Source organism: Trachurus trachurus (genome assembly GCF_905171665.1).
Source record: "Trachurus trachurus genome assembly, chromosome: 1".
Classification (NCBI taxonomy): domain Eukaryota; kingdom Metazoa; phylum Chordata; class Actinopteri; order Carangiformes; family Carangidae; genus Trachurus; species Trachurus trachurus.
The window spans coordinates 16,642,587-16,668,941 of record NC_139891.1 but is presented as its reverse complement, the minus strand read 5'-3'; the positions used below and the strand labels follow the sequence as shown (position 1 = coordinate 16,668,941).

Genomic DNA, 26,355 nt, shown 5'->3' with positions numbered 1-26,355 from the left:
GCTGCCTGATTTTTGGGTTCCATGCATTTGCCGGTATTTACTATTATTATTTTTTTTTTTAAAAAGAGAGAGGTGAAGGAGACTGGCTGAATGGAGGCATCTGGTTCAGCAGTTCATCTCTGGGCGTCCAGACCAGTGGCGTGTTGAAGATGGATGGAGTGTCCGAGACAGGGATTTAAAGTCCCCTGATTTCCAATCACACATTCCAGAGGGATGGTTCTGCCTGATGAATGATCTTTATTGAAGAGAAGGAGTTAAAAGAAGCATGTCATTGCTCTCATTTGATGGTGTTTGTATGTGCCATGGTGGCTCCCACTTCCATTTGGCAGCAGATGCTACAACCAACACTTGCAATGGAGTGTTTTATCAAAACAGGATTCTTGTCAGCTGCTCTGGTGCATTGGTAATATTCTCCAACTGATGGCCATTTGTGTACAGGGGGGTCCTGGACGCTGCTATTGCTTGGATCCAGCCAGAGTCTTGAAACACTGATGTCACCATTGTACAAAAAGTGTACAAATTTCAGATTTTGGCTGAGGTGCATCGTCAGATATGATGAAACATGTTATTTTAAGTACAGCGGGGGTAAAAATTGTAAATTGGTGCAGACCAAATTAAACAGTAATTGTTTTGATTAATATCCAAGTATTTTTTAATAACAGAAATGACAATTAAAGGTGTTTTATCTTGTCAAAAGTGATATGTTTTGGTTGTCTTAGCTTTTTAGTCAGAGTTTATAAATATTTTAGGCTTTAAGGACTATTGGTCAAACAAAATAAGACATTTTACATTTTCACCATGGGCGCTGGGATTATTCACTGAGACACTAATGACTAAATAATTGATTAATTTGCGAAAAAAGCTGATCAAAAAAGAAAATGACAGTCAGTCACAGCCTTCAAAATGATTGTTAGGTGTCTGAAAAACATGTCCAACCGTGGTAGCTTCAGCTTGTTTCAGTTCTGTAACATGAGGTCTGCTTCCCTTTCTGTTGTTGGTGCAGGCTTCCTTCTTACTGTATGAATGTAAATACAACCAGCCACTCTGTACCAAAGCAGCCAGGCAGGAGGAATTCCCTCAACTAAAAAAAAAGAAGAAGAAAAAAAAAAAGACTTGCCCTGGATCAGCGCCTCTGAACAAAAATGGCTCCCATGCATCACCCATATGGGGCCCTCTCTGCTGGAGCCATTCACATATATCGGATGTACAGCATTGTGAACCCATCGTCAGTATTTTTTTTTTTTTAAAGAAAAGATAATTCTGTTGCATCTTTTCAGTGAGAGTCTTACCTTTTCAGTCATATCAACTAAAGTGTTAATTTTAATTCATTCTAGATATCACAGCATCAAACAGCTTTGCAGCATAAGACACTGGTGGTGTGTTAGAGAGGTTCAGTAGATTCTGCAGTTAATATGCCAAGTAGAGCATATACTAATCAGAAGAAGGAAACAAATGATAAAACACAGCCGGAGGGGGATGATGACTTGGGCTTGAAATTCTGCAGCAAGGAAAAGAACATTTCTTTTGGTTCCTAGTGAAATTTTTGTTGAATCTCTGAAAAGAGCCTTTTCCACACATGGGATGAGTAATATTAATGGACCCCCCTAGAAATAAGAACACCTGAGTTTGACCTAGTTTATCATAAAATGCTATGAGAGAAAATGATTAGCATGTTTCCGCTAATGTACTTATTTTCTTTTTAAGCCCTTGTTTTGCCGTTATTAGACAGTGTATAGAGCTACACAGAGCTGACAGGGGCTGATGCTCATGACTCCCAACCACAGAGTCCAGATGCCATAAGGCAAATCTGAGGGTTTACGACAGGAACCATCACTCCTGTTTAAATCCTACTGCTTTTGTTTCTTTTGGAATTATTTGCACCTGTAAACATATTTGTTTAAAACCTTCAATCATTGTTTATAAAGTCTCATACAGCGATATTGACAGTATCACACCGATGCAACAAAATCATATCCAGCATTTCCACTCAAAAGTGCTGCTTATTGATTTGTAGCACTGCCCACCACACTTTGACATATCCAAAGATATTCAAGTGATACATGTTGAAAAAATGTCTGTCTGTTGTTATCATCTGTTGCTATTCACTTTAAATGTAAACATGAGCCGAGAGCTTATAGATTCAGACCATGTCCACCTGTAATGAAAGGCCACAAATAGACATTGAATCAAAAAAGAGCAGGGAACCATTTCTTATGTCTTAAAACCCTGGGACACATAGAAACCTGCTATCGATATGATACCTTAAGGTCCATTTTTATGTGGTCAGTAGATTTTAGACCAGCACACCTCTTCCAATTAGATGAATTGCCGGTGCAGGTGCCCCCCTCCCTCCGTCCTCACCACACACACACATCAGAGAAAACACTTTTTGTGAAGCTCTGTGATCAACAGTCTGTCAGTGCTTTCAACAGGAAAAGGCTAGAACAAGAGAACAAGGCTGACAACACCTTTTGAGACCGGACCAAGTGACTTGTGTCTTTGGGGATTAAATTTGTGAACAGAAGCACTATGCGCACACACACACACACACACACACACACACACACACACACACACACTCCGTCACCACACCATGCCACAACACCTCTTTCTCAGCTGTGAGTATAAAACCACATTGACAGGAGCCTTGTCCGCTCTTGTTGAATCGTCACGCTGAAATGTTTACCTTTACATACAAATGGCCTGGTGTCATGTTGTGTCACATAATGTTTCATGGACAAATAATGTGTCCCATTTCTCAATCCGCCCTGCAGCCCTTAAGCCCCCGTGCAGCCTCTATAGCCACAGCAACACCCAGGCACCACAGCTGCAAGAAAAGGAACCTTGTGTCGCCGCCCTGAATTAAATCCCAGGGATACAGAGGTAAGCCCAAGTCAGAACTGCAGCTCCGAGTGTTTTCGAGGAAAGCTAAGGCAAACCCATCAGCACCAGAGGTTACTTTTTTCTTTTATCAAAGTGTTAGTAATGGTTCTCAGCGCACGGAAATGTGAGATAAGTTGCTTCAAAAGTATCGTAGTCTCACACACAGCATTGTTCAAACCCTCCGGTATGCTTTGGGTGTAAGAGTTAGAAAGCTAAACTAAACTTACAGTGTTTCACAATAAAAAAAAAACCTTTATAATACAGAATATGAAAAAGACAGGATACCAGCAAAGACAAGAGCTAGAAAATAATATTAACAAAAACAGAATCATCAATAACAAGCAATGCATCTGTTGTGAAAAAGTGAAGATATAGTAAGTGAGAGATAAGAAGCGTTGTAAAGTGAAATGAATGATGTGTGAGTGGTGAATTATTCCAGTGGTTTCAGTTTATCTCTGTCAATAAGGGCCCCTGTAAGTTAGACACATGATTTGATTATGGAAAAAAAAAAAGCAGTATCTGAGGGAATTTTCCTCACTACTGCAAGTATAAAGTAGTAAAGTATTTACCTTACTTTTCATTTATTCTGTAGGACTTTGTACTTCACTGTAATACTTGATTGGAACAGATGTGGTAACTTTACATGGACAAGGTTTCACATAGAGAACAGATACTTACTTTGAAGCAGCTACAACATTATGTGTTGCATCAGTGGTGATACAATATTATGAAGTATATATATAATGAAAGGAGCCATGCATGAACACCTGTATTTGTGATTGGTTGAGTACACTGTGCTCACACTTAAGTAAAAGGCAAGACTTTAAACCTGTAAAGTATTTTTGAGAAAATACTTTGCACATGATTGTTTTGATATACCAAGAACAGACTAACTGGCTATATGCAAATGTAATTCTTTGAAGCCCACATCTTTCCTGCTCTACTCTTCTTTGCACATGCATTCATCTCAAACCCCTCAGAACTGCGGGGCTTTAAACCTTTGTCTCTCCCTGTAGTTTACACTAAATTTAAACGGTCTGATGGAAGCCAAAAGTCCCAGGGAGACAGAGAGCATCTCCTCCTGTGTTTACGTGTTTACTCATTGTTCTAATCGTCCCTTTAGTTCTTCTGTCTCGCGCTTTAATGCGATTCTTTCCGGTTCCGCTCGGTCAGAGCTCGGGTCACCGATCCAACTACTCCCCTTCATATTAATTAGCCCTACATTAATTAGCACGCGGCTGAAAAACAAACAAGCGATGATTAATATCTAAACTATGGCGAATTCTTTAAAGAGATCCTGAAGGCAAGCCAAATGTGGAGCGACTCCGCACTGAAGCTGCAAGAGACAAATATGAGGAAAGGATAAAAATACATAGATATTAAAAACACTGTTCCTGCTCCAAAATAGTCAAAACACATGTAATGCTACTTGATACATTTTTGCTCTTAATGGACAAATGTCTCCTTTATCTAAATTTATGGCTGCATACAAAAATACATACGAGGTATGTAACTGTTTTTATTTTTCTAATGAGGATAACAATAAAAATAATAATTATAATAATGGTAATGATAATGAAATATATATATATTAAAAAAGAAAATGTCCTGTAGGCCTAATCTTTCAAACTCTATAGCCTACTTATATATTTTGTGATGTTTGTGTAAAAAAAAGTCTGATGTTCACAGTGACAATTAATTACCAAGTAAAAAAAAGAAAAGAAAAAAAAAATACAAGCCTCAAGCTATTAATCTAATTTTCCTCAGTTTGTTTCCATATATTATATTGGAAATTATATTTTTAATTGTGGCAAATCGTGTATTTAATCTCCCTGTACTTCACGGCAAACTTGGCAAAAATAAGCCAAATTAAAATTTATACATCGATAATAACTTGGTTTCTTAAAACCGCTCAGTGGCAGATAATTGTACAGTCTTTCCTTCGAGCTTGCACGTTTAGGAAGTGCACTGAATAATCCGAGAGCCATGGCCATGCATACAGATTCAACTTTTGGAGCCTATGAAAAAGATAAGGATGAGGCAGAGTCTACAGAGGATTGGAGATCTTCTGGCTTCCAGAGAGAAAGAGAGAGAGTTAGACTATAACTCCGTGGTTTAAGTTGTGTGATGCTGTTGTGTGTGTGTGGGGGGGAGTAGGCCTTTATCATTAGTATAGCCTAACAGCAAATTAAAAAGCAACAGGATAAGTTTATGCATGATAAATCAAACTTTGTGCTGTGTAGAAAGTCGATTAAAGACTGACTCGTCGCACGTGGCTATACTGTACATTTTACCCACATTTATGTTTACATAAAAAACAACAACAACCGTTTAAGTCAAATTCCCCCTGTGACACTCCAAGTTCAAGCACAGATATTTTCCTGATAACAGTCCACAATTGATTTATCTGCGGCGCTTTCTCCGCCTGGAGGTCAGAGCTGGACCAGAGCTGAGAGAAAAACATTAGTAGGCTATTTATGTTCCGATGTTGTGGGCGCGAGCCGAAGGTCAGGGTCGTAGTGTTGCAGCGCGAGGCGACAAGCAGAGCAAAATGGGTCGCTGTCTCGCGCTTTGTTCCACACTCAATTGTCTCGGGGCTGCGCGTGAACCCTGAGACCCGCAGCTGTCTGGAGGAGAGAAACGGAGGGAAAGGAGGAAGTTAGAGACACAGCCACTGTAAATATATATTTAAAACCCCAATTCTCCTCTTTCACAGTTTTTACTCATCTCTGTTTTTTCAATTTTGTTCTTGAACTTGTCCTTTTTTTCTCTTAACATCCATTCTCCCCCTTTGATATTAGCAATGAATTATAACAGGTTTCATTTGCATTGCCCTTCCCACAGATGTTCACCTGATGTGTTAAGATTTTGTGACTTCTACTAAGATATTTTTGGTGTATTATCTCGCAGAGACCCCCGACTTCCTGCTCAAACTTCAGCTACTATCTGTTGAAATCAAGCTGAACGCACTCATGCCTAACTGTTATAATTTCTCCCCCAGAGACAGACTTCTTCTGCACTTTCTCTGAGATTTTGTCTTAGACTGGAATGTGCAAATATTCACACATAAATCAGCTACTCAAGTTTTTGATAGCTCACGCCTCAGGCTGTATTTTTGTCTCCTTGGGGAAGAGATGATTTAAAAAAAAAAAAAAAAAAAAAGTGTTTTACTTTGTGTTTATGTGTGGAGTGTGTGAAATCAGGAGGCTTGTGATCCAAACATATTCAGTAGGCTACATGAAAGGAAGGGACATTTGGAATAAATATCTAAATAATTTACAAGTGTTTTTTTTTTTTTTTTTTTTTTTTTTACCTGTCTTCATTTTGTAAGACATAGGACGCCCATGGCTTCCATTACCTGTGACTCTGTCCCCTCTGTGTCGGTCTAACACGAGTGTACAGCCGTGTCTTCAGTGGATGTTTGCCTTAGTAAAACGGAAGAGCCAAAGAGAGCACACACATGTTCAGGAAATCTTGAATGTCATTGTTCCGCCAGAGAATAAAGTTCTCGGTGAGAACCAAACAAAGCGGTGAGTATCAGTATGAGTGGAAATTTTCAGTTGGCAAATTAATATTTAAATGAAATGTTATGCGTTCACAGGTGTGTGTCTGCGAACAATCAGAGCTGAGGACCGGAACTATCCGTTTTGTAGCAAACACTCTGCACACAGCGCATGCAGCAGGAGAAGACGACTGCACTCTCCGGCTGCAGAGCTGCGGTGCTGCTCAGCTTGTAGTTGTAGTCCCCTTCGCGTGCGTGCGTGCGTGCGGCACCTGCTCTGTAGTCTTAGTTCATGCGTAATGCGTAAAAGACCACCGCGCATATCAGGTGTGCACTGGAAGAGGAGGGGAGAAGTTTGGAGAAACTCTCATCAACATGTTTGGTAGAAGGTGCTGAAAGGACCGTGAGCACAAAATCACTTAGGAAGCAACTTTCTCTGCTTGACGACCTGGTAAAAACTCACCAAAGCTCCCACTAGCGTTACGCGCGAAATGTAATGTCACCAAAACGACTTGCACAGTTATCTATAGGGTGTGTCACAGAGGAAATGAATCTAACATAAAAGAGAGAGGGGGAGTAAGAGAGAGGCAGAGGGAGGGAGGGAGGTTGGGGCGGGGGCGGGAAAGTTAAGTAAAGTGGAACTTGGTAACAGATGCGAGCGAGGGGGGCGCGGCCCTGCAGGGAAAGGTGCAGGTTTGTGTGTGTGTTTGTGCGTGCGTGCAAGCGTGCGCGCGCGCGCATTCGTTGGTGTGTATGTGTGCGCAGCTCGTGCGGGAAAAGGACAGGACATGAGCGCACATTGAGAGAGCGGCTCTTTTACTCGGCGTGATCATTTCACGCTTCCCCCCGAAGCCTTTTTTCCACCTAAAGCGTTTAGTTGCAGCTGACTGAGCACTTGCAGGGAGTGCAATAGGGAGCGGAAGGGTCGAATTATTTCAACCTACAACTCGCCCCAAAAGTACTGTAGGACGAAAGGGGGAAAAAAAAGAGAGGGAGAGACGAAAACAGTGTCAGAGAGAGAGAGAGAGAGAGAGGGGGATAGACAGGGGGAGAGGGGGACACTGCGAAAAGTTTTTTTTTGTTCTTTTCCTTTTTTCTCCCTCCATCGCCTCCCCCTGTTCTAACGGGGTAACATGGACCAGGGGCCCAAGAGTCCTGCACTGCGGCTGGGGAGAGCAGGTAGGGTGGCACCGGCTCGCTTGAGCTTAATTCCACTTTTGTTGACCGGCAGTTTTATCATCTGAACTAAAGTTGTTGTTTGTTGGCTCAGTTCTGCTTGTGAGAAACTTTTTACATATGCTGTGGAAGTTATTTATGGAAGTGAAGGTTAATGAAATTGTTCCCTTTTTAAACTTTATGATGATGTTCTGCGTTAAAAGCTCCAACATGAACTGCTCTGTGTTTTCAAGTGCAAACACTCGTCTGAATGTTTTATCCCAACTTTGCGAAAACTTTTGGAGTCCGGGTGATCTGCTTGTTGTCTGTTGGTGGAAACTTTTTTTTTTTTTTTTTTCTGTTGAAGAAATTCTTTGGACTTTAAAGAGCTTAATAAAAAGTCGGTGAGGCAGGCAAGTTTGACATTTCTGCTTGTTATAAGGATTGTTTGTTTAGCCTTTTTTTCTTTTGGGGATTTTTGGACAGGTGGGTGTTTGGAAGCAAACGTGGCTGAATTTATTGGTTTTGGTTGGTGCCACATTGTGAGTCAGGTCATCTCCACGTGTTGCTCTGTGCACCATCACCTGAGAGGCCCATGACTGGTGCTTAACATAAAGTACGTGCAATGCTGTGCTACTGCTGTTTGTGTTCAAGTGTTTGTGTGACACGGGCCTTCAGACTTGTTCCCATATTTGCTAAATGCAGTTCAGTCAATAGGCCCAATCAGCATCTTCGATTGAGGCTCTTTCTTGTCTTGCTAATGGACCAGACGCTGAACGTCTTCACCGGTTCAGCCTCAAATAGCTGACTGTGAGCTTGACTCTGCCTCGCTTGTCTCCATTACTTTATTCAACAGGTTCATCTCCTATAGGCCTATTCATAAAACAGCGGGGTCTGGTACAGCGGTGGATCAGGCCATCGACTTTGTTATGGCACCCAATGGATATCACATCATTTCATATTGCTGCCCGCTGCGTCTGCATTGATAAAATGTCGTTTGTCATTAAGAAACTGTGGGCAGGTGATCAGCCTCTCTGAAAGGGCATTGGACCCGGTGCAGAGCCCTTTCTTACAGAAAAGCATAAATCAACCTTAGTGCCCCCCACCCCCCCCCCCCCCCCCCTCATTGCTTGTTATAAAAAAAAAAAGGTAGCCTAATACACGCACAGCAGATGTTAAAACATTATGAAACTAAATTTCTACGGAGGAACAGACTGAGCTCACTCACACAGAGCTGTAGCAAGGAACCGTCTTCTTATGGAAGTAAATTAGCTTGTACCCGGGTTCTATGGACATTTATCATCTAATAATGCCAGTGGTCTGTAAGACAAATAATGCCTTCTTTGCAGTCTTTTGTGGAGTGGGCCTTGCCCTGTGATAAATGGTGAAAGCAATGGGATTTGTAGCAATTGGATAATAACCTTTCAACCACTGAGGAAATCAGAGTTTAAAGGAGGCCCTCCCCTGTTGATGTGTAAAGTCTTCAGGGCCCAGGGCCTATACCTACAGCCTCTCTATTTCCTCTCACTTTAAAATACGTGCTTGGGGTACAAAGGAGGATCTGTGAGGATGAATGTGGATCTAATGAGACCCCCACCACTCTCTTTCTTTCTCTCTCCCTCCCTCTCTCTTCCCGCCCTGCAGGTTGGCCGTGCGTAAAAGTGCGTTGGCCGGTTCTTTCCAAAAGAAACAGGGACGCCATTTCGGTTACTGTCTGAGGGCAAGAGGACCGGTGGTTGGCATTATGTTATTGGTTAATAAATAAGAGAAAAGAAACATATGTTCAGCGGAAACTAAGATGCCAGACATTTGTTAAAATGTTCCAAAAATGTGCCATCGAGTCACATTAGGTTCCAGTTTTTGACTGTCTCACCCTCAGCCAACCCTTCCTGTGTGGGCTCTGCTTCCCTGCAGCTTAAATGATGAAACGAGGGGAAAGTCTGGTTTTAGTTGCCCTGGCCGTGCAGGCTTCGTATAGTTAGACTTATTTTCGTATAGACTATCAGATTCTACAGCTTAAAGTCGTTGCCAAAATGCACACAGGAATGATAATCTGTGCACAGACCAGGCCAAACAAGATCCCTGATGTTGCGTCAGTGCACAACGGAAACCAATAAGAGCTGCGGTGAGAACGAGAGAGAGAGAGAGAGAGAGAGAGAGAAAGGGAGGATGGAGGAGAGAGGGAAGGGAGGGGAGAGAGAGGTGACCTCACATGGCATAGCCCACTTTCATGTTGACCTCAAGTGCCCCATCATAACACAGGCCGTGGCTGCAGCAGGGCCTCGTACACCGTCTGACAGATGACAGACTGCTTTTTACTTGCGTTATCACCGCGCCAAATGAGTACAAATAGGTGCGTTTTGATTGGGTCTGTGAGTAGGACCTACAGGCTCATCGTGCACCTTACTCGGCACGACACAGTCCAAGACGGTTCACTCTCCAGTCCATATATTTTATTTATTAGTTATGACTTTTATATTTTATAAGCAAATGAAAACTTAAGAAGAGATACGGGAGCTTTCTCATTATGTTTACAGTCAGCGGGCGTGTAATAAACGAGCTGGTGGAGTTAACATGCGCTATTAATTTTTCATTGCTTTTTCGTTTCGAGGCTCGGGCGCAAAAAGCAAAACAGCCGAAGCTTCATGGTGGATGGAGGGAAGGGGAAGGGAGAGAAGGAAGGAAAGATGGAGCACTTAAACAACAACATTGCCTCCAATTTGCCTGCAAATGATTATCACGACTCAACCACATTCTTACTAATGTTTTAAAAAGTATACACACCCTTTCCCCCCTCCTCCTCCTTCTCCTCCCATCCTCCCATTTCCAGCACTGGAGAGGTAATGAAATATGGTAATGGATTTGGACCCCCGGATTAAAGTCGTCCTACCCTGATGGAAGTTTTCTTCAAATTTCCAACCCTAAAGCAACAACAATTTGTATACATGATTGATTGTGTTTGGATTTTTTAATTGCTTATGTATTTAATTTGCAAATCGGAGAGACAAGGGCGACGACTGCAATTTACTTCTGTGGGGAGAGAACCGCTCGTGTCTATATCTCAATAAATAAAACCAGACTGAGGCTGCACGGATACAATAGGGAAGAGGAAAAAAAACTAAATTGCACAATATGATATGGCTGTGCTTTGGATTTTAAGTCTCCGTTTGAAGATTTCAACGCACAAATTCCAGTTTTGTTTATTTATTTATTTGAAATAGCAAAGAAATGCAAAAAAATATATTAAAAAAAATCAGTATATTCGATACATGTAATTGTAGAGTTTGTGTACTATTTTGTCTCGCAGCAGTGTCCCTCATAGTCATTGTCATTGTCTATACTCTCCTACACTTGCTGCTCACATGGCCTTAATGTAGGCCTAATGTATGTGGAGCATGAATTCATTCTAAATATCCAAGCTTCTGTTTCCGGGTGTGTTTCTTATTATTTTCTATTGTTTTTCCCCCTTTTGTCTTTTTTTATTTTTTTTTTATTTTAATATAAAAACAAAATCAATCTGGTTGTGCTGTCTGTCAGATTTGTATGAGGCCTAATTCATGAATACTCAAGAAACAGATGTGAAATATGAATGAGGATTAGTGTGAATGCTTCGGGGTGTATTTTACTGTCAGTGGATTAAAGAGCCGGGACGTGGAATCAATGAAGATTCATGAAACCATATTTAGTGTTTGAAGATCTGGGTTAGAGGAGCAGAGTGGCTTATTTAACAGTCAAAACATCAGATGTAGATTCATCCTATAGGCTATATGGTGTTGTATATGCTTCCGGTGTGGGCCTGCTCTGCTCTGCTCGGGGCCCTCTTACTGGAAATAATTCCTGAGTTTAGATATGTTGTTGCTGGTAAAGTTTCTGTACGTCTTTGCGTTTTGCTCGTTGTGTTGGGCTGCGTGCACGTGCGTGTGCTCGCGGGCGCGTTGCCCAAGGTTGAACGCCCCCTCGTGGCTCATCCGGCAAACACCCGCACTGAAGAAGTCCACCACGACAGAGAAGCAAAACTCAAACCACCTCCTTTAGTTTTCTGAGATGAAGAGAAACGGAAAACAACAAGAACAACAGACACAAGCAGCAGTGTGTTTGTTTTTAATGAGGACCACCTGGCTCTCTGACCGCTCCTCTTCTATTTGGATTCAAGCCGCTTCTTTTTGAGCCCAAGAGCGGTTCAACATGAGCCAGTCGACTGCAGTCTGAGGACAGGAGTGGTCATAATGAAAGAAGGATTGAAACCAATAATGCAAAGCAAGAAATCTACAAAAAAAAAAAAAATCAAAAATTAAATAAACTCAATAATATCATACATTGACCTTTTCAGGATCAGATGAATTGCCTTGAGGTACATCAAGCCTGTGGGTCTGCAGAGGATATATAAAAACTAGGCAGATTAAGGTAAATGTTGTTATTGTTGTTGTTTGATAGTGTGTCACTGTAAACATCAGCCTCCTACACGAAAATATCAGTCGTATCTAATCTTTAATGATGCTGTTATATGGCCAAGAATCACGTGATAATTGATGTCCTATATGGTGGTAAACGTGCCTCATCTAAGTGTTATGCGCACAGTGTAAACATCGTAGAACAAAAATGATTAAATGTCTAGAAGCAGGAAGAAGGGAAATAACACTTTTTAATTTGGCTCATGCTTTAGGCTATTTGTGTGGTTAATATTACTGGGGCGAGGCTTAGATATGCCCTCTCAAATCAGGTGGGACGAACATGTATTGAATCCCCCTCTCTCTCAGTTTGGAGTGTAAATGCGGAGCTCGCCAATTGCATTTCATTAGGAAAAAAAAAACGACATCCGTTTGGATCTGCAATCAATTAGGTAATGAGTGGGAATGCATGTTTCATGTGTTTTCTCTCCATTCTCCCCAAGCTAAAGATTTATGACATTGTTTTGGGCGAAAGAGGGAAATTATGCAGGGCCAATTGTTGACAGCTCTCACTCCTGTAGGCCTACATGGCAAAAGAAACAGAAGCACAATCAGAAGGTTTTGGAGTCAAAATATAACTTAAATGGGTGTAACTTAAATGCAGTGGTCCTTTAAAATCAGCCTTTTTTATATTTATATATTAATTTTTATTTCCGTTTTTTGTTTTCTTGTTTTACCTACAGGAGCTACAGAAGGATGGACAATTGCTGTTTGAGTTATTGAGCATTTCCTCATTTATAAAACCTTGCCGCAACTAAGCCTCATTTTTAGTAATACTCGTTTAATTAGCCATTTAATATTGACATGAATAAATTGAGCGCAAATGGGTATAAAGGCATTAGGTTTTTTTTTACTTCGTTAATTGAAATTAAACATATGATCATCTACTCCCCGAGCCCTGCGTCTCTCCACCGAGCCTCCCCATTGGTGGACGGACAAAGCGTGCGGGGCGTCATTGGCCCACGGGATTCGCGCCGGCCAATCGCCGCCCTCCCCCGCCCGAGTCTAAGCCGGTGTCGGCGCTGACGAGGAGGCAGCGCTCGCGCCGTGATTGGCGGGATGAGCTGTGAGTGACGGGCAGCTGGCCGGCGCGTGGAGGTTAGGCTTCCAGGGGGTTGGGAGCGCGGGCGCTGTCCGCACGAGAGCAGGTCCTGAAACGCGGTCGTGCGCCACCGTGGACGCTGGGGCGCAGGCAGCTGTACTCCGTGTAGTTAAAGAAACCCGTTTATGTACATATTTACACCACAGTGTCGGTGTCTTTTGGCGAGAGCGTGGGGAAAAGTGCCGTCTGAATTTCACCAGGACCGTTTTTTCTCCCCCAGCGCGAAGAAATTCGCCTCCAAACTCTCATATAAACCGGGAGTTGAGCAGCGAGTCCTGGTCAGCAAGAAGGGGGACAGAGACAGAGACAGAGAGCTGCTAGGATAACAACTCTCAACTCAGCCTCTGTGGCTTTCACTCAGACCAGAAAGTGCTGTTTCCGATTTTCCTGCTTCGCAATTTCCTTCCCTTTTCTCTTTCTTTTTCTGTCTTTTATTTTTTATTATTTTTGGCACGGTGGATATGAGACTTCAAGATGTGAGCGCTCACTCTCTTTGCTGATGGGAAATTATACCAAGTGATGTGAGAGGAGCTGCCGAGGACGATGTGCGCAAAATAACCTGGGGAAAAAACCAACATCAATAAGAAAACAAACAAAACCAAAAACACCCAAACGTGGATCTGTAACGAATATTTTTGTTGTTGTTCAAACTGGGCATTTTTTTCTTGCATATTTTTGTATAATTAAATATTTTTGAACAGACTGAGAGGAAGAAACTTCAGCCCACATCGTAGTTCAGGGGTCACGGCCAGCGGACCGAGAAGGAGAGAAAGGGAGGGAGACTCTGCTCTGTTTGCTCTCCATATAGATCCACATTTACATTATTTTGTATATATAGCCTATATATTAGGCTACTATTGTTGCCATTTGGCTTTTGTTTTTTCTTTTGCCAAAGTCTTACTTTTTTTTTTTTTACCCTTGGACTGGTGCAACTCAGTGTTGACGTGCAGCTGAAGGAATGAGCTCTACTGCTGTCGTTTCCCTCCTCTGGTTTTGGAGACCGGCCGCGATGTCCCGTCCCCATGAGGAGGAGGGAGCCCGTCACTGATCCACAGTTTGTTTTTTAACAAACCTCCCATTTAGTTCGAGATAAAATCCCTCCTGCCTCACCCTGTCAGTCAGCTAAAGTTTCTTTTTTTTTTTTAATTAATCAAGAGAAAGTTGCTCTCTTTAAGAGGACCAACAGCCTAAACCCTCGTTTCCACATCTCACTGGAGGAGACGGTCTGTCAGTAAAAGTGGCCGACTGAAGCGCGTGGCATCCGGTGGCATTTTTTTTTAAAGACCCTCCACCCCGAACACCCTCATCTCGTACCGGGGTCCTCCAGACCCACTTTACCGATGGAGATTCACTGTAAGCACGACCCGTTCGCGGCGATGCACAGTAAGTTTATTCGTTTATTAATTCCCTCAACCTGCCCTGAACTGAACCACACAGAGCTCCAACTCTGTGTATATAATGCAGCAGAGAAAAGCGGAGTAGTGGCATTTCCAGCTTTACTATAAACAACACTCTTTATTTAAGTCTTTTTTTTTAATCTATCTGTTTTTATTTATTTATTCATGGCTATTTGTAGAAAATACACTAAAAAAGAGTCTGCAACAGTGTTTAAATAATGTGAACACCCTCATCTCCTTTATAGAAAACCAGCCTCATCGAGACTGTTACAAATTAAATATAACGTTTTAACTTTGGGTTGATGAATTAAAGATGATGTAATTAATTAAAAAAGGTCAATATAGCTTTGGCTCTGTGCAAGTGAACCATCTCCTAGACTGGCTCACATTTTTCCTTCAAAAATAAGTAAGAACAAATAAGCAGAGTCCACTGAAAGACTCCATAGGCTATGCGTATTTTTTGCAGTGTTTTAAAATCTGGGTACATGAAAAACTTTAGGCCTAAATTGTGTTTACAGCTGTCTTCATCCTTGTTCATTTGATGTAATTGCTGTCTTGTCTGTTGCAGCGGTAAATGTAGGCTACACATGTAGAACAGGTGTAATTTGACAATTGCTCGTGAATCTAAGGTGATTTATTTTTTATTGTGAAATGCATTATAATGTATGTATTGTAGAGTATGCGGGACTATATCTGTTTGTATCTGCTGCATGGTTTGCTGTGTTTTCCTCTTTGAAGGGAAGAGGAGGTGTAGGGGTCAGAGAGAAAGAGAGAGTGAGTGAGAGAGAAAGAGAGAGAGAGAGACCGGGTTAACAAAGCATGACTAAAAGCTGAACTTGATCCACAACAGTAACAGTGTTTCTGCACATAACCAGGTTAGACAGACACACACGGAGATCTGCTCAGGTCTTAGAATAATAACAAGGTGAGACTCTGTTGATCCCCCGCAGGGAAACACACACACACACACACACACACACACACACACACACACACACACACACACACACACACACACACACACACACACACACACACACACACACACACACACACACACACACAGGTCGCAGGCTCCGTGTCTTGCTCAAGGACACTTCAGCAGCAGAGCAGGTGCTTCTTTTGGAGGGGGGGCGTAGCCATGGCAGCACATAGGCTATAAATGGGAAGAGAGGGTGTGGGGGATGTGGGTCACTCAGTCGTGACATGGCGGGCCCTGCTTTGTTTTTCCAGTCCACTTTCCCTCCCCAAATACCAACCACGTCCCTTTACATGGAATGTATTTGATACAAGTGACAGATCGCTAATAATAGAAAAATACAAACAAACAAGAGCTGTGTTTTTTTTTCTTCTGTTAAATATCTTTGAGCACAAAAAAATGAAAAGAAAATCACAAAACAAAAGGTTCCTGCTGACTTTGTGCTAAAGAAACCCCCTTACATATTTAAGCTCTGGAATGAATATCATGTTTCACTCAAAATCATCTCCAAAGATTGGCTGTTATGGAAATCCCAATAGTGGGAAATAATTAAATTAATAAGTTTCCAACAAAGCTGCATTTGTAACATTTTTGTTTAAACGAACATAGGCCTGCCCTACACATAACCCGAAAACATCCGATTTAAATAGAGTCCCATATTCACAATTTGCACGGTGGATCAGATCTGTCTCTGCACTAAAAAGCGTCCTGCAGGTATTTCACCGTGTAATAGATTATGCATCATACGTTTTATTGCAGTTTAGTGGCGGGGAGAACCTGTGTTATGTGACTGACAGAGGTTCCCACGGTGCGTTATCCTGCAGGATGAAAAGAGAGAGACAGAGAGAAGTTCCAAAAGCTAGAACGAATCACGTTTCCTCTTCCCTGCCGTTTCACCAAAGCCAATGATCCGCGGTGCTGACGGTCAGAGCGCAGCTGAAGTTATATATGTCAGGGCGCCGAGACGCTTTAAAACGATTACACCTAAAAAATGTCAGAGAGGGAGAGAGAGCGAGAGAGGTTGGCATGAATCGACTGTGACGCGTGGAAATGTTGTTGGGCGATGTGCTGTGTATGTGTATCAGTGTGTGTGTGTGTGTGTGTGTGTGTGTGTGTGTGTGTGTGTGTGTGTGTGTGTGCAATGTGTGCAACACTTGGGGCATTAATTTCAGCTCGTGTGTGCGGCAGGGAGTTTAAAGTTGGTAGTTTTTATGTTCTGTCCTTTTCGCAACAAACATGTGTTACTGAGTCAAAAGGTGTGTGTGTGTGTGTGTGTGTGTGTGTGTGTGTGTGTGTGTGTGTGTGTGTGTGTGTGTGTGTGTGTGTGTGTGTGTGTGAGTGTGTGTGTGTGTGTGTGTGAGAGAGAGAGAGAGAGAGAGAGAGAGAGAGAGAGAGAGAGAGAGCTCCCCCTCAACGCAATGTTTGATCACAATACTTTAATGAGTAAGTTTTTACCCAAAGTTACTGTTTTTTTCTAAGTGGAAAATTTTTAATTAATTTTTAACCTTCCTCAACAGTTTCGATTTTTTTTTTGGCCGAGAAAAAATAAATAATTATTTGACATGCTTCATATCATCCTGCTGGGTTGCACCATTGCTGACTCTGGGGTGCGTTTTGCGTCATGACGCATGAAACCAGCCTATATGAAGCAGAGATGTTTTAAAAATCTATAGGTAATTGTGATGATAATGAGATGAATTTCATAATCACGTATTGTAATGGTAATAGTGGCATGCTGAATATTAAGCAGGAGAAGCTGTGGCCTCTACCTTAGTGGTCGACCCATGACTTAGTCCAAAGAGGATGAAAAAAAAAAACAACCTCTGACAGGCAAAATGACGAAACCGGAGGTGAAAATAATACGAAGCTGATTTGAATAAAACTTTATCCCGAACTCTGCCCACTGAAAATGAAGTGAGAAATAAGAGGTAGAATAATTGTACGCTGAAGGAGGTTTCATTCATTTTTTAGTCTGTCACACAATAGTTTTTATTTATTTATTATTTATTTTTTACTTACATTTTTCTCTGGAAACTGTTTTATATATAGAAGATAGATACTGACGAATCGTTTATTAACAAGTTCGCAAGTCGCACTTCGCCAACACAATATTAATTATTCCGCATTTCGTGAGAAAAAAAATAACACTATACGACCAAAACGCCTTGCTGGCACATCTCACAGATCTATTCAGTGTTTGCTCAAGGAAATGTGCTTCATCTGTATTCTCGCGGGCAACTTTCCAAACAGGTTTTCAGCCAAAAGTAATTTCTAGTTCCCTCTTTTCTGTCTTTTTTTTCTAAACAGAGGAAGAGAGAGAAGAGGGAGAGAGAGAGAGAAACCGGTGGCGTTTTGTTGCGATTTCTCTTTTGCTTTATTTTTGAGTCGTCAGGCCGTGACGAGGCAGATGAGAGATGAGAGAGAGAGAGGGGGAGAGCGAGGTTGGCGTGCAGAGAGAGGGAGAGAAAGAGAGAGAAACGGAGAGAGAGACACAGAGGAATGTAGAGAGACAGAGAGCCTAATGGACCTTATTTTCTGGATGGGGGAGCTCCAATATATTCTGCTTTATCTCTGTATTTTTTCCTCCTGGAAACAGTGAATCAATCAAACATTTAAGGAGGTGCTGGGCTCTTAAGTCAGCTCCTATAAAGGGCAAATAAATAAAATACAACAGGGATGCATAATGACCCCTGGTCCCCTGGCTGTCTCTGTCCCTCTCTGATTCTGTTTCTCCAGGATGAAATTGAAGCTGCTGCCTCTGCCAACACTTACCCCCCTCCAGAGACTGGAGGTTCGGCGTTTATAGAAAGACCCTTAAAAGCCAAGACCCCTAATTTGGCAAAATCTTTGTATCTAATTTGCAACAAAACCTCCCAAGCTGGCCAATGTTGATTGAATTTCTTGGAGCAAGTGGTTAATTTGTTTGGTCAGTGTTGATGAATTACCTTAAACTCACACAGCTGTGAGGGAACATCAGCCCTGTGTGGCGACACGCTACCAAATTATCTCTTTTAGACGTTCTGACCACGGGACGTGGATTGTTCCCTTCAAAATGTAAATTCTCTCAGTTGCAATCCTAAAAACTGCAAGTTTACCTCCTCTGATATTCCAGCTGTGTAAAAACATGGTACATACCGCTTTTAAAACGAAAACTTGCATCTCATATCCAAAGAATGATGCTACAAATGCTGACAAATTCGTGTAATTTATAAAGTTTCTGCATTTTGTCCCTATCAGTATTTATAGGCTTGAAAAAATAAATTTCAAACACATAATCCCCATCGCCTACCCCAAGAATGGTGAGAGCCTGAACGTCTAATGCCAACAGTAAACACACAGATAAGTAAATAAATAGTTATCTGGAGGTTTTTGTGGGTCACAAGTCATTCCTCTCCATCTCTTTACAAAGCAAGGCGTATTTCATGCCCTGGCCCAGATAGGAAGGGTGAAAGGAACCATTTCATTTACTCTTATCTGAGAAAGAGAGAGAGACAGAGGGAGAGAGGGAGAGAGTCTTTTCTGCAGATACCTGTGGTGAGGAGGACGTAGCACAGTAGGCTTTTTATAAACGGCTGCGCAAAAACTGTGCTTTTATTCAGCGAAGCAGGCAGGGAAGGTTTCAGGAAATAATAATAAAGAGAGGAGGAAGGAATAATGCCTTTTTACAACCGTGCACAGCGTCCCCAGCGCGCGAGAGAGAGACAGAGCGTGTTGAATTTGTCCATGTAGGTCAGATGGCTCGCTCTGGCTTTGAGGAATATCTAAAAGTGTGTGATTGTGTTTGTGTGTGAGTTTCCTCTCTGCGGCTCAGGACTCAGTGAGACACTACCATCAGGATATCCAATAAAAATCACAGCAAATCAGTCACAGTAAATCACTGAACAGCTTTTAAATTAAAGTAAAAGACCCAAACACATACACACACACAAAAAAAACCCCTGAGAACCTGGAGAGTTCAGGGGGAAAACAGCTGGACGGCAGCTGAGGTTGAACTGCATCATCTTCAGTCAGAGTCCAGCTGAGGACTTTTATTTTATGCCGTTTCCATTCTTACGGTTATTTACCTGCATTGTTAAAAGCGTGAAATGTCTCAAAGTGCATTCAATAAACAGTGGAGTTCAGCAGTTGTAGAGTGGAAAGGCTCCCAGTGTTTCCAGTTGATCCAGTATCCGACATCACTCATTGTTTTCAACAGACTCACAGGAAGCCAAAAACTCATCCCTGCATGTTTGCCCCCAAATGTTTCTGCAACATTTTTCAAAGCTACAAAAGTGAGCAACCTATTGATATGTCATAGACTCAGATGTGACCTGAGCAGAGTCCTGGTTGCTTTGACTCCACAAAGAGCTGTGGCTGCTTGTTTCATTGACACATTGACCAAATATTCTGTAAAGCCAGTTCACCGCCAAATTTGAACTGTTGTGACCATGCATCTTAACTGTTGTTATTCCATTTGCATTGTTTAGAGTTTAAAGGATATTACCACTTGATAATGATATTACTTATTAAAACTAACTACCTCTTCGCACACACCAAGGCAGAAAAATTATATTAAAAAATGGATTAAAATTAAAAGCAGTAGAAGGAGAGATGTCTTGACTTCATTGCAGGGTCAACCTCTCCTCAATGCAACTCAACAACATCTGTATGATTAAACCCTTCAACTGTGTAAAAGTCCATGACTTTCAAATGCCACATTTGCAGTTTGTAAAGAAGGTTTTATTCATTCATTTATCTGATGATGTTATACAGGTTATTGTCTTCAGACTTTGAAAAACTCACCTTAGTTTTTAAAGCTGAGCAGTGCCGCTGCCTTCCTCTCCCCAGTGTCCAATAACCTGACTGAAGTGTAAAATTAGTAGCTTGCTCCTTTAAAATCTAAAGTACATTTACTGTAATTTAGTCATATAGATGTGCTGAGGAACCTGAATACTTTCGATGCAGCTAATGCGATTATAATGTCTCGAAAGTTAGGGATGGTTGTTACATTTCATGCCATTTAGTCTTTAAATCCCGGTTCACAGGGGCAATGCAGAAATGGATATAACTGTGTCTGACTGTTTGTGTTGCTGTCTTTTGTAAAGAGCAATTGCTTTTCAAATTGTACTGTCTGCAGCTGGCATCTGCATAATGAAGCTCCTTCTTCTATCTTAAAAAATAAAGTAGTATGGAGGAGAGTGACCGTACACATCAGCAGCCTGGAAATAGCTTTGTTTGATGTCACAGAATGAGACTCTCTAGACTTCACATTTCTGTATTTATCCTCCGTGTGTGGACCTATTTATATCTGGGCTGGAGGAGGGTGTGTGTGTGTTTTTATTTTATTTTATGCTGATGGTGAACAGAAGAGGAGGACAGGGGGACAGGTTCAGGGGACAGCTTTGTGTTTTAGGGGGTATCCCTGCTGGGGTAATGTGTTTAAAATCTATTACCCCCACAGCTAGGATTAGTGAGTGTGAGTGTGTGTGTGTGTTTCCCCTAAAGACGTAATCACTATGGTAATACAAAAGCCAGTGGATTATGTGGTAGAGAAATTCTGGTTGATTTATACTGCCTTTGGTGAGACACATACTGTATATACACATAGAAGGAGACATTTTTGCCCCCAAAGTCTTATTTCCCCCCTTCTCACTTACACGCTGTACCTTGGTGGTGCTGAGGATAGTGGCTGATACAGTGGTTAACGCTGGTTTACGCTGTCACCTCAATGCAAGAAGTTCCTGGTTTCAAACCCGGCTCGGCTCACTGGAGCCTTTCATTGTGGGCTTCACATACAGTAGGTGTGAAGGCGAACTGTGACGGGCTGCCATTGGCACGGTGCATGTTGGTACGCCTCTAGAACAGGGTAATTGAAACTATGGATCCAGACTATGTTCCTATATATCAACATGCTTGGTTACTTTTCTGTAATTCACATCTGTCTGTCCCTTCTCCGTTGTTGCTTCTGTTTAAGTCAGTCTGTTTGTCATGTCATGTTTCTAATGGCTAGTAGAGGACTGATCGATTTTAGTGTAGAGTATAAAAGAGTATAACAGTATGTAGGCCTATCATTCAGTTGTTAAATTATGACAAAGCTCAGATATTCTTTTCTAATCTATTTTGGTCTATACCAGTCTTGCTCTCTTTCATTCATTTCCTTTTATACTTTCATCCCCACATCCCTCAGGGGGTATATTAGAGCTATCTTTAAGTAAGAAGCCAGGGCAATGCCTTGTTCAATAATTAATTGAAATCCCTTCATTTACTTAAGATCTTAGTGTACAGTGCCCTGGGTGAAAATGGGCAAACTTTGCACTTTGGAATCATCCAACAAGCACAATTATGCTGAGCAAGAGGAATCAGTGGCAGCAAAGAAATTAGATGTATCCAAGACAGGAAAATTGACTCCAGCCTAGGACCAGCGGCCGGAGAACAGAGAGTTATCATATGTTTGAATCTTCCTCATAAACAATAATGAATCATTTTAAACGTAAAGTAACCAAGCAACAACATTTCTTGTTCTGGTTATTTTAAAGACTAGACTTAGCTGCACAAGCGAGCCACGATGCTGATGAGATTTCCAGAAATAAATCTCAATGATCAATATATAAAATAATCAATAAGTGTTGTCCAACAAATGACAAAAACTGCAAAAAAATCCTAAACAAACTGATTTTTGTAGAAGCAGTTGTCCTTTAGGGCAAGAACAGGAGGTATTTTACAAAGCCGCTGTGTGCATGTTTAGCTCCAGACTGCAGTCATTCGATAAACGATCCTGATGAGCAGTGATGCAGTGACTGTCCAAACTGCCCTTTAGCAAGGCATTTTAACCTCTGGCTGCTTCAGCTGGACTGCTCAGTAGTCATCAATAGAATACTGATGTTGCACTGAGTCGTAGGCATTGTGTGAATATTTGTTTATATATTTGTGGTTGACAGTAAGAGGGTCCCGAATACGTCCAGAATACGTCAAATGATAAAAACGGTTACATTTAATTTTGGGTCATCCAGTTGTGAAACATGTCCGACTGTCTTCTGCCAACGTCCTGTGGTGTCTTTCCAGAAATGGAGAGTTTCTCAGTGAATTCCTACTGATTACTTGACACTTTGTTTCTTATACAAATCAATAAATTCGCCATTGTTTTACTTTATTTTTCTCAGGCAGGCAGCCATAACATTTTTCTGTCTCTCACCTCCACCTTCTTTTGATTCACGCCAAACTGTGTTTTCTCTCACTGTTCCAGGACATGGTGGAGTGAACCAGCTTGGAGGTGTGTTTGTGAACGGCAGGCCCCTCCCTGATGTCGTGCGACAGCGAATAGTAGAACTCGCCCACCAAGGGGTTCGGCCCTGCGACATCTCACGCCAGCTACGAGTCAGCCATGGATGTGTCAGCAAGATACTGGGCAGGTAAATACGCACTTATGACTGCACAGTGACAGATGAGACATTCACAGTTTGACCCTTTTTTACGTACAACAGTGTCCAGCAGAGTGTGAAACGGTGTGACCCCGACATGTCACGGCGCGCACGGGTGGTTGAGGTGTGTAAAAATGTTGTCGCCTTGGTTCGACATCGTCCTCTATTGCTGGACAGGATAAAATGTCTGCGTCAAACATTGCCAACTTTCCACAACTGGCTCTTTTTTTTTTTTTTTTTGGGGTCATGTCACTCATAGAAATAAACTCAACATGTGTCAAACTGAAGCTCCTGAGAGGTGACACTGACTCTTCGTGTCAATTCTGTCATTTATTTAATTCCCTCAACATGTACACGCTGTCCCTTATTTCTCTATCTCACTTGTCTCACTCTGCACTCTCTACTGTTTTTTTTTTTTTTTTTGCCTTTTTCACCTCTCTCTCTATCCTGTATTTCTCGTCCGACCCCTCTCAATATTTCTGTCACTCTCTCTCTCTGTCCGTCTCTCCCTCTGCCTTTTCAAAGCTAAATTCAAGAGTAAATCCCTGCTCGTTCTGTCCCCCGCAGAAGAAAGGGGGACAAAAGGGAAAAGATTCATCACTTTTTGGAATTAGCATCAAAATGAAAGTGGCACCATATTTCTGAGCCGCCCCCCCCCCCCCCCCCCCCCCTCCAAAAAAAAAAAAAATAGACAGAGAGAGATGGGGAATGGGAGAAAGACACAAGAACAAGAAACACAATCAAAAGGGAAAAGGCGTGTTAAAGAAGAGGAGTGCAGGAAAAAGAAAAAACGAATGAGAGACGGAGACCGTTTGTGGGGACGGAGGGGAAGGATTAGCTACAGCGACCCTCAGCTATATAAAAAAATGTGTAGCTCATTGTTCTCCCTTGCTTCTCTTTCTCTTTCCCTCTCTCCGTCTCTCTCTCTCTCTCTCTCTCTCTCTCTCTCTCCCTCCCCTGTCCTGGCCGTTCAACCCACTGAAGCGTTACCGTGAGGAGGGGGGTGGGGGGGCGCAGGAGGGGGTGGGGATGAGGTGGTGGTGGTGGTGGGGGGGGGGGGGCGAGGGATGGAAGGAGGGAGGGTTGTTTTATCCTCTCCTCTCTGTCTCTGTGGTGCCAGCAGAACAAAAACACCAACTCTTTCACCCTGTGTGTGTGTGTGTGTGTGTGTGTGTGTGTGTGTGTGTGTGTGTGTGTGTGTGTGTGTGTGTGTTGGCTCATCGTTGTGCGGATATCAATAACCATGCTCGTTTATTCACCAATGATTCAGCTGTGAATAATTTAAATAGTTTTCCATTTGAAAATAGATTGTTTTTCCTTTAGCTGTGTTTATACTCCAGCTGTGAATAGTCACAACGTGCAAGCACACCCACATCTTGCAACGTGCGCACACCCACGCACACTTCAAAGAAAGACAAGGAAACGCACATTTAGTGGAACACACATCTTCACGGAAGGGATTACTCTACCGTACAGCGGTGGAGAGAGAGAGAGAGAGAGAGAGAGAGAGGGAGAGAGGGAGCGCAGCAGGTTTAAGACTGACTGACAGCTTGCATCCACACACAGCATCCCCCCCTTTTCTGCAAGCTGAGTAGCGCATTTGCTGTCCTCCCACCCCCTGCCCCCATGGCCCCTCTGCATGCAAATACATTCATGAAATAGCCATGGTGGACACGAAACACTCTGAGAGTGTGTGTGTTTGCATTAGTGTGAGTGTGTGTGTGTGTGTGTGTGTGTGTGTGTGTGTGTGTGTGTGTGTGTGTGTGTGTATCCCTGCCACTCTCTTCTTACCTCTGTGTCTTGAAATTGCTTAAAAAAAAACAAAAAGCCGTTCACGGGCCGAGTCAGGCTTTAGGCATACATATTTTTTTCTCTCAGGTGTTTTAGTGCGTTGGATTTACACTCGGTTATTTAGCTGACACAGGTCTCTACAGCAGATCGTGGACGCTGCGACGGCGGTCGTCATTTGTAGAGAGCATTATATTTCACCTTTACCTAACCAGATGACGCCTGCCACTGAGATCAGAGACCTCCTTTGCAAGAGACACCTGCAGCAGCTGCAAACAGCGGCATAAACAGTTGTAGACACAACAGGCAAAAACCACAGAGATGACATTAGTCTTAAATTTGTCAAGAGGCCCAAATCTCTCCAGTGTGCACACTGGAAGAGCTTTTGCTTGATGCAATCAGTCTTCCTTGCCGTGAAGGGTTTCCTTATGATAGGAGGTGAACAATAAAATCAACAGCCTCGCTCTCTGTGAAGCAGCACCCTGATGTTGAGCTGAAGCCAAATACTGGGTTTAGAGTCAAGTGAGTGTCTTCCGAAGTTTCAGTCTTTTTTGTGTGAATAATGTTGTGTTTGAGATACAGAGGAGGGACAGGGGGAATTTCATACTAACAAGATCCACAAAATTTGTGTGACTCAGGTTCATTTAGACTTTTCTGAACACAACAAGGGGGAGGTCACTTAATTTAACTGGGTCTGTAAAGAGCATTGACAACATGCAATCATTCTTTGTACTGTCTTAAGACAGGCTTGTAAAGATGTGGCTCTGTCTGTCTTTTAAAAATGAGACACAAGACGGGAGGATCATCTCTTACAAGGTCAAGTGCGAGTGGAGGAGAAGGGCAAGGGACAGACCGGTGGGACATGAACCATGTTTTTCGGAGAAGAGTTTTGAATTTAAGCCAGAAAGAAGTCATGACTACAGAGGAAAGGTTATTCCTCCACCTCTAGAGCCGAGGGGTGGGGGATTTGGGGAGGGTGCTACTGAGACTGAGTGGAACAATGTTCAAATCACCACCAGGAGGGGGGAACTAAAGGCTCCGCGAAACAACAGAAAGACAGAAAGGTGTTTTTTTATTTTAAGCATCTGTTTTTTTGGGTCCAGTATCAGCCATGACGCCAAACTCAACATAGGTTTCTGCTACTGAATGATGGGATTTGAGCTGTGGTCTGTTTCAGCTTTGAGAGGTAAAGATAAAGGAATAATCAAACAGGAAGGTGTTTAAATCACCATTTCAAAAGATAAAACTGGGGACATTACTGTCAACTTTCCGCATCAAAAGAACAAACCCAACAATTTATCCCCCTAACAGTTGTTCTCCTCACAGCCAAAGCTGGATATAGTTTTATCCTCTGCACCATTGAGCTCCATCATTGTCCAGAAACTGTTGAAGTGAGCCACACAGCCGTGGGACATGTCGCGTTTTCACAAAGAACATGGCTGCTATAATTTATTTTGAGTCGATCCCACATGCACCATCCTGCCACTGTAAATACTCACCAAAGGACCAAATGTAGATTCATCCACGGTTAAAAATATACTCCTACAAATACATTTCTCATGTATATTAATAACTATAATGCCTGGCTATTCTACCTTTTAAAGACTATTTATTTTGTGATCCGTTATCATAGATTTGCTACAGAAAAAACTGACAGACAAATGAATGCATTGTTAGTATTGAGGAGTGTTGACAATAGAAAAA

The 26,355-nt window shown here is 42.2% G+C and overlaps 1 protein-coding gene across 2 annotated transcripts in view; it reads left to right on the top strand.

Annotated features, from left to right (window-relative positions):
* Positions 1–7,433: 7,433 nt before the first annotated feature.
* Positions 7,434–26,355, top strand: part of pax5 (paired box 5) — a 47,994-nt gene continuing 29,072 nt past the window's right edge. For both annotated transcript variants that reach the window (XM_083983519.1, XM_083983518.1), the window contains exons 1-2: positions 7,434–7,564; positions 22,689–22,854. In XM_083983519.1, coding sequence (XP_083839645.1) covers positions 7,519–7,564; positions 22,689–22,854 — 212 coding nt within the window. In that variant the 5' untranslated portion in view covers positions 7,434–7,518. The remainder of the gene's footprint in view (positions 7,565–22,688; positions 22,855–26,355) is intronic.